The following is a 12,261-nucleotide window of genomic DNA, read 5'->3' as shown; positions in this document are numbered from 1 at the left end:
TGACCTGTCTCTTCAGGGACATCGGCACTTTCATGTATGCCGAAAGACCCCTGGTGCCATGTTACTGCGGACACCCACCACACTGCCCCTACGGCTTCACCACGCCTCTGCCAAGAGAAAGTGTGAGAAAACTCCTGAACTACAGAAAAAGGGGGAAACTCTTCCATCTTCTAGCTCAGCTTTGGTACACACCAGCCTCTGGGGAGGTTTTTGCTTGCAGGGGGGTGGTGGGGGTTTAATTTCTATCAGAAGTCTGACAAACACGCCCCAAAGAAACCAGTGAGAATCCAGGTCTATAGACAGGTCACCACCAGGCACACCCACCTCAGGCTTTCACAGTTGCCCAGCTCCGGTGGCACCTGGAGGAGGTCGTTGTTCTGCAGGTCCAGCGTGCCCAGCCTGTCCATCCTCTTCAGCTGCAGAGGGTCTATGGAGCCCACCTGGTTGTTGCTGAGCAGGACAGTCTCCAGCACCAGGATGCGGTAAAGCACGCTGGGAAACACTTTAAATCTCCAAGCAGAGAGAGGAGACAAAGCAGTGACAGTCAGAAACAGGGCCCTCACACACCCAGCAGCTTTAGCAGCCACCAGCACTTGGCTGCCTGTATTGGAGGTGACAGCATGCTGCTGGTATCCACGTTTGGAGATACTGCTCAGAAGCGGTTTAATCCCGTTTCTCACCAGCTGCTACTCCCTCCCTCCAGAATTTTTCAGGCAAAATGTTCCCCGAACCCTCCACCCGCTGTGGAAAGCACATTTGCTGCATCAGGTTGAAGCTCACGGGTAGTTCATCAAGCGCCTCCTCAGCCGTACAGCACAGGAAAACCACTCTGAACTTGGCCCTGTTCTTTTCATCGTTGTATATAAAAAAAATAAAGAGTTGCTCACCTATTAAAAGAAAGGTTTATTATCCGCAGGCTTGTCAGCGCCTCCATCTCCTCAGGTAAAGATGTCAAAAAATTATTTCTGCACATCAAAGGGAGACAAACCATCATCACCGACTCATACCAAGTCTTAGTTAAGACTCCACAGGCAGAACAGATGCGTTCACCCATGCCACCGTGCTGCCTGAAACCAACTCCTACATACAAGGAGGACAGGGGGTTGTAAGGACAAACGAGGTGTGTCCTGGAGGGACACAAGGAGCCTTTACAGGGAAGTAAAGTCCACTCACTGAAAGATCCCAGACTTAGACCTAATTCTTAATCCCTGAGATACTCAACCTTGTTCCCTCATCGACCTTATTTCATCTCATCATCCATTTCTGCAGCCTTCAGCCAAACTCCTTCACCTGCACGTACATCACTGCATCACGACTGGCTGAGATGGGCACAGAGCTCTGGGGCTCATCTGGTCCCACCCCCTAAAGCAGGTGGCCCAGGACCATGCCTAGATAGGTTCTGAGTATCTCCAAGGGTGGAGACTCCACCACCCCCCTAAGCAACCTGTGCCAGCACTCGGTCACCCTCGCTGTGATAATGTCTCTGCTGATGTTCAGAGCAGGCACTGGAAGAGCCTGGCTCTGTCCTCAGCACCCAGCGGCTGTTTGTGCACACAGGTGGGATGCCCTGAGCCTGCTCTGCTCCAGGCTGAGCAGCTCCAGCTCTCCCAGCCTCTCTCACAGAAGGGATGGCCCAGCCCCTGAATCACCTTGGTGGCCTCACGCTGGGCTCTCCCCAGGCATGGTGACTTTACATCAGAGGAAAATCCTGCCTCTGCCACTGTGCTTTGCAACTCTTCATTCCATGATAACCCCTAAGGCAAGTGCCGAGAAGCTAATGCTGATAGCTCAACATGTTTGTCTGTACCCAACGCCCATCTCAGACCTGCCAGTTGTTCAGCTGCCAGGGAGGCGTGTTGGGCAACGAGGAACTATTTCAGCACTGCTGTTCCGCTCTACCAGATGGCTGCTTATAAAGGCATGGAAGTAAGTCACTGAGAAAGGAAATCCCACACTCATCACAAACCTGATATCCAAATGTGTCAGTTTATGGAGCACACAAAGCTCCAAGGAAATGGACGAGACTTTATTGAAGCTGAGGTTGACATCGCAAACCGAGTCTTTCAGCTCTGCGATCCTGAAAGCCAAGAGGAAGATACTTGTACTCCATAAGCTCATGTTTGCATTCCATCCTCAAAGTCATTGAAAAAAACCTTTTTTCTCCTACAAATCGAGGACACTCTATGGTTCCTGATATTTCAGAAGCAATTTAGTGAAGACAATGGAAACCTCGCCCGTGAGAGCTGCCTGTCCTCAGTCTTACGTTGGATGTACAGACAAAGCTCAGCACCACTTTCCTGAAGTTATGTGGAGAGAGAATTTTCTCTCACTGATTAGGAGCGTGAATCTCCCTCCAAAAGCCTGCTCAGGTACCTGCAGTCCAGAGGGGTTTCAGAGGCTATGGCACGATGCCTGTCACTGCCACCTCCTGCCCTGCACACACTGTAACACAAACACTCTATCCGTTTTCTTCCGCAAACACACACACAGGGATTGTTATTTTGCTTCCACCTTTTGTTTCTGTTCCACTGAGCTGCTGTTACAAATTTCAGGAAACACAGCACGTGCTGCTTCCTGGAGAAGGTGCTTTGGTGTAAAATACTCCACAGCTCCAGTTAGTTATTGAATCTGTAACAGAGTCCCTATTGTAGCCCTAAAACCAAAAGGCGATGAAGCGAGGAAATACCCCTCTCTCCTACCAGGATCACCACTGAACTCTCTGCACCCCCGCACCTGCCCCCTGTGAACGCGATGCCCCCAACACAGCGAACGAGCACAAGGGGCACAAGCATTACCTCATAAAACTGCTTCTCTACAAATTGTCCCGAGAAGAGCTTTCTGCCTGTGACAAAGAGACCGCACCTCTTCACGCTCTGCGTGCTAAAGGCTCGATGTTTAGGTTCTTGGGTCTGGGAATGGAAATGAGTCACCCCCACAAATATGGTGGTATCCTTAAACACCAGTTTCATGATTCCCTTGGGCTACCAGAGATGCAGGAACCTTCCTCCTCACACAGGAGGACCTCTCATTGCTGTCAGTGCCCAGAGAAAACTTCTCCTTGCCATGGGTGATGTAACAAATGCAATAATACCAAATGCGATTATCTTCATGTGGAAAAAAGACGGCTTTGCAGAGAAAATGACAGCACCGTCGTTACGTACAGCACTTCCTCATCAGGGAAAGTCACAGCACTCTCTCCTCGCCCACTCCACCAACGCTTAGCAAAGCCAGATGAAAACCAACATGCCACAAAAGTGCCGTGGGGTGCAGCCAAGCTGCTTTCACTGCCAGCCTCATGGTACCAACAGCCCCACCTGCACCCTGCTCGCATGAGAAACCCAAGTGTGTTATTCAGCATCTCAGCTACGCTTCCAGTGTAGTGTGTGTGTGCACAGACACGTACAGAGCACCAGGTGCAAATACACCTGAGTAGGGGAAGCATGAGATGCCGCGGAACAGAAGTAGAACAGAAAGGAGCAGAGAGTGACCTTTCCAAGGGTACCTGGCAGGGACTTCCTTCAGCTGGTTTTTGCTGAAGTTGACAGTGGTGACGGGATTGCTCCTGGCTGCCTGGAACACCTCATCAGGAATGACAGCTGCCTGCTTCTCGCTGAACAAAGGGAAGCGGTTAGCTGAGAGACACCAACCAGTGCATCACTTCCTACTTAGCAACAAGATGTTTTCATCTTCTTTTAGAGAAAGATGCATAGTAGAATAGATATATGTAACTACGGCCAGTCCTTGCAGGACTGTTAACTGGCAATCTGCCAGTCATTGCACCATGTTACAGAATCACAGAACCACCAACTGGTTTGGGGTGAAGGGACCTTCACAGCTCATCCAGTCCAACCCCTGCAGGGAGCAGGGACATCTGCACCCAGAGCAGGGTGCTCAGAGCCCCAAGGGCCAACCTGACCTGCCATGGGGCCAGCGATGGGGCTGCTGCCACCTCTAGGGGCAACCTGGGCCAGGCTCTCACCACCCTCAGCACCAACAATCTCTCCCTTCTCTCTGCTCTCAATCTCCCTCTGGCAGTGGAACCATCAGCCCTTGTCCTGTCCCCACAGCCCCTCCCCAGCTTCCCTTGCCCCACAGCCCCGTGTGAACAGCCCCTCCCCAGCTTTCGCACAGCCCCTTGCAGCACTGACAGGCTGCACTCAGGTCTCCCCGCAGCCTTCTCCTCTGCAGGCTGAACCCCCCCAGCTCTCTCCCCTCTCCTCCCAGCAGAGGGTTCCACCCTCGGGTCACTGCTGGGACTCCTCTGGCCCCCTTCCAGCAGGTCCCTGTCTCTGCTGTGCTGAGGAGCCCAGAGCTGGACCCAGCTCCGCATGGGGGGTCTCCCCAGAGCGCAGCAAATGTATCATGAAGGAAAAAAACCAAAAGGCAAAAAATAGGAGATTGTTCTGACAACGTTAGAAATCCTATCTCCAAACACATACCTATAATCCAGTAATTTCAATGAAGTGATGGCGTGCATGTTAATCCTTGCCTCACTTGGGAGAGTCATGGCTGTCACAGGAGGTTCTTCGTTTGAATTGGTTACATCATCTGGAGACAACAAACAAGACACAATCACATAAGGTGTCCCAAGTGACTCAATGGAGAGGTGCAGTGTCCCCAGTCACCTCCCAACACCCTTTTAATTCCTCCTGTATTCTGGTGCAATGGAATTTAATGTAATTCAGATAATTTCAAGAGTTTTCTCGAAAAGGTTTTTCATGATCTGGGGTTTCTGAGTTGGTTTTTTTAGGCTGGGTGGAGGGAAGAGGAGTTGACTTGGATTTGGAGAGAAAAGGTAAGGAAGCACTAGAGATTTTATGCTAGTGATGGCCAGTGGTTACGTTAGGCAGTAGCCTTGGAACTAGACAAGGATAAACAAGGAATTTGGGCTGGAAGTGATGATCCAGATCATCCAGAACAGCAAATCTGATCATAACTTTAGTTACAACATTAATATTTATAAATGTTCCTCACACCCTCCTCTGCAGAGCTCCTCTTAAGTACCACCTCCAGTCCAACCACAAAGCTATTGGCTTTGCAAGGCTCCTTTGACCATTTAAGAACTGCAGGTTAGTGTCCTTCTGCACATCTGAGGTGTGGCACAAGCTAGAGGGCCAAACGTACAAGAAATCTAACTTCCCCTAAAAGACACTGAACAAAACTATGGAAATTGAGCAGCACTCATAAAGAAATTCTACTTACAACTGTGCCTCACCACAACTAGCTATCTTCTCATTGCAAAGGGGAAAGGGGTCAAAAACAAGCTAGAAAAGGACTTTTTCCAGTGTAAACCTGTACATAAACAGGACTGCCACTGGTTTAGCTCCAACTTAGATGCCGTAACAGGCAGAGTAAAATCACAAGCATTGTTGTAGATGCGAGACACTAGCTAATTTTGTTATCCACAGTTCTATTACCTATTACAGCTCACCAGATAAGCTCTGAGTACCTGCTCCAGCATCCTATTAACTGCTGCCGAGCGAACACCACGTCAGCTTTGGAGGAAGCTGGGGCTCTGCAGCGGTTTCCCTCGCCGCAGTAACCGAACCCATGCTGCCATCCTCCGGCAGCCCGGGAGAAAACCCACCACCTTCCACCACAGCTGCTCGTGTGTTCCACCACAGCTGCTCGTGTGTTCCACCACGGCCCCCACCAAAGGAGAGGTTACGCACCTTCTGCCATTTACGTACAGCACAATCACATCCATGCTGGATTTAACATGGTCAGTGAACTCGGTCATTCTGCCTCACTCACATTTTAAAATGAAGGATGAACATTTCTAGAGAATGTGGATTTACATAATAGAAAGCACATCATCACTGCCACTCCTTCGTTTAGAAAATGAACAAAAAGGACAGAAACCCAGACACCGAAGTATTTGAGGGAATTCAAAGCCCAGGTATCAATCTGGAAAGTGACCTGAGTGCGCAGACAACTTTTTGCCAGCTTTTTTAATGCTCTCGGTTCATTTTTATGAAGCACCGTGTCGGTTAGAGAAGCGTGACACCAAACCATCCAGGTGCTCTCTAGTCCAGAGGCAGAGCTTGAACCCATGAGAAGATTCTGCAAACACACACAGCATGTGCGCAGAGAAGCAACCCCCTGGAAATATTCCATCTTGCTTTCTGCCTCAGGACTCTTTATTTCCACAGAGCATGTTGGGATCAAGACACGCATTCTAAGGGGCCAGGACTAGACTAAGGTTTAAAATGATCAGTTACTTCTCCCTCAAAACTTTTTATGTTCTTAAGTCATCTAAAAGGCAGACGTTGTGGCATCGACAAGACTTTAAGGCAGAGATTTTCATGCGGGTACTTCCTGGGAATCACTGGTCTGTATTACATGAACGAGTAACACCCGATGCCTTTGCAGAACATGCCCTGCTCTCGGTCACAGCGACCGAGCCAGCACACTGGTGGCCAGCTGAAGAAGAACCCCTAATGTAAACCTCCTGTGATGTCCAGAGGAGAAACGAAAAGCTACAGGAATTCCTTATGCTCAACGCATACAGGTGCCAGGGGAAAAGTACTTTATGTTATTTTCCTAAATGATAATGTTCACTGAGGAACGTTTGTTAATGTGACAGAATAGCAAAAAGCAACAGTGCTGAAATGTCAGAGCAAACTGCCGAGTCAATAAAACTCTATTCCTGCAGAGTAACAGGAGGAACCTGGATTTCAACAGCTACCCTCCTCATTTATTGTCATTTCTTAGAAAGACTCTCTTTAAAAGGGAATGCAATCGAGCAACATACCTTGGATTCTGCTTCTTAGGTATTTCAGAAGTTCCTGGGTGCCTTTCTTAAAAAGACAAACAAATAAACCAACAGGTCACTCAGGTTTGCTGCTGGTGCTCACGTGGCTGCTCTGACACTGAGGAGTGACGATTCCAGTCACACAGCAGAGCCCGCAGCACTGTAAAACCCACCCAACGCTTCCCACAGAAAAACCCTCCTCACAGCAGCTCTGGAGCTTATTTACCCTTTTGTTTATTTATTTGAGCTGCAAACTTCTAAATCAAGTGTAAAAAAAACCTTGATGGGCATGTAAAATTATGGTTTTGTGAATTTACAGTGCTGGTGAGGGATCAAGACTGTGCAAGTACAAAATGTCATCACATCACCTGCTACAAACCCAAATGATACCCAAGAGAGGACACACACACCCATGCTCTTGTGTCTGAAAGTCAGCAAATCCTCAGACACTTGCAAATACCAGAGCTAAGGGAACCAGCCAACCCTCACTCAAATACTCCACCGAACATGCTTTGGGAATGAAGTCCTAGATCCTTCATTCAGGCAAGCAGAGAGGAAAACCAGACATCTAGTTTGTTTTTGTGTTCTGGTGGCACAATTCAGGTCACGCAGGTATGCAGCAAAGCCAAACTCCACACTCTGTCTACAGCACTTACTTGCAGAAGGTCCCTTCGAATGGTTCGCAAAGGATTTCCCTCCAGTGCCAGGAATTTCAACTGCAGAAGGTTCCCCAATGTGTAAGGCAACCTGCAAACGTAACCAACTCAGGTCAAAGCAGCCTCACAGCAGCTGGTGATGGTTTGTCAGACAGCCTTGTACTCTAAGCTCAGGTGCCACTAATAAAGCGCAGAAGAGGCTGTATTTAAGTAAGGCACATTCTGATCACAGCAATTACACAGGACAGAAAGGCTTCCTTCGGTTTGTGACAGAGTCCTTCTTTAACTACACTGTACAAAGCGAAATACATCAGCTCTAGCGTTAGCTGTCACTAGCTGTGCCTCATCTCAGACATCACACTGGTTTTGCATTACCTACTGATATCATTGTTGGAGAGGTCGAGGCGCTCCAGCTTCTGAAGCAGAGTAATTTCATCAGGAACTGATTTTATCTTGTTGTCTCTCAGTTCCAGCACAGAGAGGGAATTCAGATGCTTCAGATTCTCTGCATTTATTGTTTCGATCTGATTTTCACCAGCATGTAATTCCTACAAAAACAAAGATCACCCACAACTATGTTACTCCGGTAAAATTACTTTACAACCAACTAATCTCCTGAATCATGACATCAGCAAAAACATACGATGACACAGAAAAAACAGATCTCGACTCCCCTTCATCTGCATATGAAACGTCAATGCCTCCAAAGATCCAGACACAGGTCTGAACTGAGCTCTTCTGAAACCACCACCGAACCCTCAGCTTTGAGCTCTGTTTCCATGCTAGCAATAAATTCACTCCACCTTCACCTAGAACCTGTCCACGATTTCTTTACTCAAGAAGTTTCTTAAATAGTGAGTCAGAGGAAGCTGAGAGGGTAGATCTCCATCTCCCTGCTGGAAATGTTCCATTTATCACGGAAACATCGACTGGTTCTTTAGAGCAAAAAGTGTGGGCACAGGCTGCTGGACACAGGACAACTCTGAGCATGACCCACCAGCATGGATTTTGTTAGGAAATGCTGAGCTTGCTCAGGATTTTAACTGCTGGGTTCAGAGTCATGTGCAACTGAAGTATCCGCCTCCTTCGATGGATCTGGTCACTGGAAAGAACGTGGTGACACCGCTGAGTGTCATTCACTCAGCCCCGTCAGTTTTCTATTAGTTGAGTAAAAAACTCTTGATGTTCTGAGACAGGTGGTTTTCAATTTTAAACACATTGGGAATTAGAGCTACAAAATGTCTAGAAGATCAGATTATGCTAAAAGGAAAACAAAAGTATACTGTCTCTGCAATTACAAAGGAAAAAACAACAGTGAATGCAGCAAATTAATCCAGAAAATGTTCCTAGAGAGAAAAAATAACTGTTGCAGGCAAAACTAGAGTCAGTTTTTCAGTCTTTCCTCTGCCAAACCCGAAGAGTCCTGCTGCAGCTTTGTCCTCCAAAGGACCTCAGACTGATCAGCATGGTCGGTGGAGGAACTGCCGATGGGGATGCATTAGAGTTCCCATCGATCCTCTTTCGCTCACAGCACTTCACAACCATTCCTGTTTCAACTAACAGCCACCGTTTCAGAGGTCTGCAGCAAACCCATGGGCAGTGACCAGCCTCTCCACACCTCACCTTCAGCGATCCGCACAAGGGGAATTCTGGTAAGGCCTGCAGCTTGTTTTTCCTCAGGTACAGCTGCTCCAGGGACACCATAGTCGCTAGCTGGGGAGGTACGGTTTCCAGGTAGTTTTTAGAACAATCCAGCTGTCTCAAGCCTGTAGAAGTAAATGTGCAGTGACAGAGAAAGAGGAGAAAACAAAAATAGTTCTCTATGAAAGCACAAATATCCTGGTTCTTAAAATAAACATGACAACCCAACACAACAACTGAAAATCCACCCCACCACGTAACAGCTGACAACCCACACATGTCAGTAGAGCAGTCACAAACAGAACTCTGGAAGAAATCAAACCGGTTAGCATCAACATATCTGGAAACAAGGCATCTGCTTGTCAGTTATCCTTCACAGAACGTTCTGGAAGGTTCCAGCACCAGCGCCAGACACCAGCTCTTGTCCAAGGGTCCAACAGCGCAGCCCATGGCAGCAAGAGCTGTACTTCCTGGAGCGGTTTAAGAGCTGGCAGCCCTCCACCTGTCCTGTACAGCTCTGAAAGCACACGCTCCACATCAGCCACCCAGAGAATTCACTTCCCAACGGTAAAAGTCAACTTCATCACTCCCTAGTCCGCAGGATTCGCCTCTCCAGTAATTCCAATTATCTCTCACTTATGCTTTATTTTCCACTCCAAACACACAATAAAGAAGAAAACCTTTCCAATTGCTTATTGCAGCCTTAGGGCTAAGAACTGCTAAGCAGAACAATATTAATCCTTAGACTTGTCTGATCATTCCAAGTCCCATTTATCAAGAAATATGAACCACAAGAGGACTCAGGTTTGATAACAGCAGCTGTGGCTGGTTTTTTTTTTCCAATAATTCTGAACTCACACTCTTGAGAATACTTTAACTCTTTAAGAATGTTTTTAAAATCCGGCACAATACACCCTGTATTTCTGACCGTACCCACAGAGCTGGCTGCACGGCATTTAATCACCCGAGGACACCAATCGCTGTACCTGTCATGGCACTGATGTCTGCAGGCAGGGTCCTGAGCTGATTACAAGACAAATTGAGTCGCACCAAGCTCGTGAGCGAAGCAAAACTTGTTGGAATGTCTGTGAGGCAGTTGTTGGACAGATCCTGAAGATTAAAACACAGAGAGAGGAAGGGAGAGGTTGGAAATAGAGATGTTTCAAATATCCCATGAGTGCCGCTACTGCAAAGTTAATTAGGGGCAGAACGTTCAAATTAGATGGCTGACATCATCAGCACCCGCTGGTAGAAACGTGAACAGAGGGAACGAGTCTCCCACGACTGACATTTCACAAGGGACTTGATTTTTCTTAAAATATTTGGCAAACCAAGAGCAAAACTTGGTTTCAAACAACTAAAAAACCACCCCACCATGTAACAGCTGACAATCCACACGTCAGTAGAGCAGTCACAAAGTTCTGCCATGTAAACTAGGGGGGGTTAATGGGAGGTAGCGAAACACGGACAAATCAGCCTTCCTGCACAAATAAGCGTTTTTCAGAAAGCTGCCATTTACTAGTTCTTCTAAACCGACGAGCTGTCCGAATCCATCCGGCAAGCGACCCAGCTCGTTGTGATGAAGAAGGAGGCTCTTCAAATACGTCAACTGCATCAGCTCCTCTGGGACACTTCCCAGTTTGTTGTGGCTGTATGAGAACACAGAACAGACAGGGAGAAACAATGACTCCTGGCTGGAAGAACACACTGCAGTCAGAACACTCCTGTTCCACACGATGCTGCCCAAACCAGAAGATTAGCAACTCTCCAGCACAAACAAGACCTGTACCATCTCTTACACCACGAAAGTCACAGCACCATTTCTCCTGTTCCAGTTTTGAGTGTGTACTCACCTGACATCAAGTTTCTGAAGATTTTTTAGCTGTCCTAAAGCTGAAGGGAGCGATGTCAGTTGATTGTCATGCACCTGGAAAATGAAGGGTTTAGAACACTACCTTGTACCTTGTAGGTTTTCTCTCTCTGCCCCAGAACCAAATCAAGCTGCACGGAACAGTTCTGTACCCAAGTAACAGCCATGTGCCTGCCTCAGAGCAACCACCAACAGCGCAACCTGCTCATCAGCAAAGTTCTACTTTGTGGATAGCAAACGCTAAGAGATTAGAGATGAAGGTGGGGAGTGCCAGCGAGGTGGTTGCTCTTCCTTCCATGTCCACACCAAAACTTTCCGGAGCCTTCTACAGAACAGCACTCACTACCAGCGTACACACTGATACATAATCAGAGCGATCTGTAAACCTTTTATGCTGAAAATTCACTAGTGCCACTTCAACACATCCACCACTGCAGGGAAACGGGAATCAACCACCTGAGATCATATTTTCCACCTCTTACAAGGAGTATGGTCCTACCACAACAGGATCACTGTACTTACATCCAGAACAGTGAGTGCGGGCAGAAGTTTGACATCCTCTGACAGACACCGCAGTTTGTTTGAGGAGAGGATCAGCTTGGTCAGGTCTGTCTGCTCCCACCAGCGATCCGCAGCACCAAAAGAGAGATTCTGACGAGCCTCCTCCGGCGTATCCAAATTTATCCGCCACACATGTTGAGGCACTGCATACACAAACATACAGATATTTACTCTCAAACTTCCACTGTCGTGGTTCTTTCACATGCACGCACAGAGTCAATGGCATTTCTAGAGACATTTTTCCAGAGCTGACAGTAAAGAGCTGAAGGAAATCTGCCAGCAACGGCCAAATATAAGTGGATCTGCAAACAGATGGTGTTACCAAAATCAGGAATAAACTCCTTAAACAGTAATTTAGCATTAAGAAGCAGCATTTCTTATGGAGGACTCTGGTGACTGCAGAAGATATATTTCTTGGTGCCTTGTCCTTGACAAGTGCCTTGTCCATTGCCCGTGTATCCTTGAAAGTTGGCTCCATGTAACCATTTGCCACAGTTTGTTGGGATTTATGCTGGTTTCAATCAACTGCTCAGTTCCTTATCTCTACTGTTCCGTCTCCCCCGTCTCCTCCCCAGGCCACTCAGGCCCTCCCTATCTCTACTGTACAGGCTGCTATTTACAAGGTAACAGAGGAATGGTTGCTCCCCGTGTCCCGGGTGGAATCACCGAGCCCAAACCCCAGGCACGGCAGGAACTCCAAGCCCGCGGAACGCGTCGGCAGCCACCAGCAAGCAGGCGCCTGTTCCCGGGGTGACGCGCCCTGTGGCTCCCCGGAGAGC

At 48.0% G+C, this 12,261-nt stretch overlaps 1 protein-coding gene across 1 annotated transcript in view; it reads right to left on the bottom strand.

Moving 5' to 3' along the window:
• Positions 1–11,625, bottom strand: part of LRRC40 (leucine rich repeat containing 40) — a gene marked incomplete at its 5' end in the record, with an annotated part of 12,040 nt that extends 415 nt beyond the window's left edge. Inside the window, 13 exons of the mRNA XM_010144147.1 lie at positions 325–510; positions 888–965; positions 1,967–2,077; positions 3,503–3,610; positions 4,440–4,548; positions 6,755–6,800; positions 7,411–7,501; positions 7,786–7,958; positions 9,034–9,176; positions 10,038–10,161; positions 10,571–10,700; positions 10,905–10,978; positions 11,444–11,625. Of these exons, the coding sequence (XP_010142449.1) occupies positions 325–510; positions 888–965; positions 1,967–2,077; positions 3,503–3,610; positions 4,440–4,548; positions 6,755–6,800; positions 7,411–7,501; positions 7,786–7,958; positions 9,034–9,176; positions 10,038–10,161; positions 10,571–10,700; positions 10,905–10,978; positions 11,444–11,625 (1,555 nt within the window). The remainder of the gene's footprint in view (positions 1–324; positions 511–887; positions 966–1,966; positions 2,078–3,502; positions 3,611–4,439; positions 4,549–6,754; positions 6,801–7,410; positions 7,502–7,785; positions 7,959–9,033; positions 9,177–10,037; positions 10,162–10,570; positions 10,701–10,904; positions 10,979–11,443) is intronic.
• Positions 11,626–12,261: the final 636 nt, after the last annotated feature.

This window comes from Buceros rhinoceros, unplaced genomic scaffold (assembly GCF_000710305.1).
Source record: "Buceros rhinoceros silvestris isolate BGI_N320 unplaced genomic scaffold, ASM71030v1 scaffold15700, whole genome shotgun sequence".
In the NCBI taxonomy this organism is placed as follows: domain Eukaryota; kingdom Metazoa; phylum Chordata; class Aves; order Bucerotiformes; family Bucerotidae; genus Buceros; species Buceros rhinoceros.
This window is presented reverse-complemented; position numbering and strand designations above follow the sequence as displayed.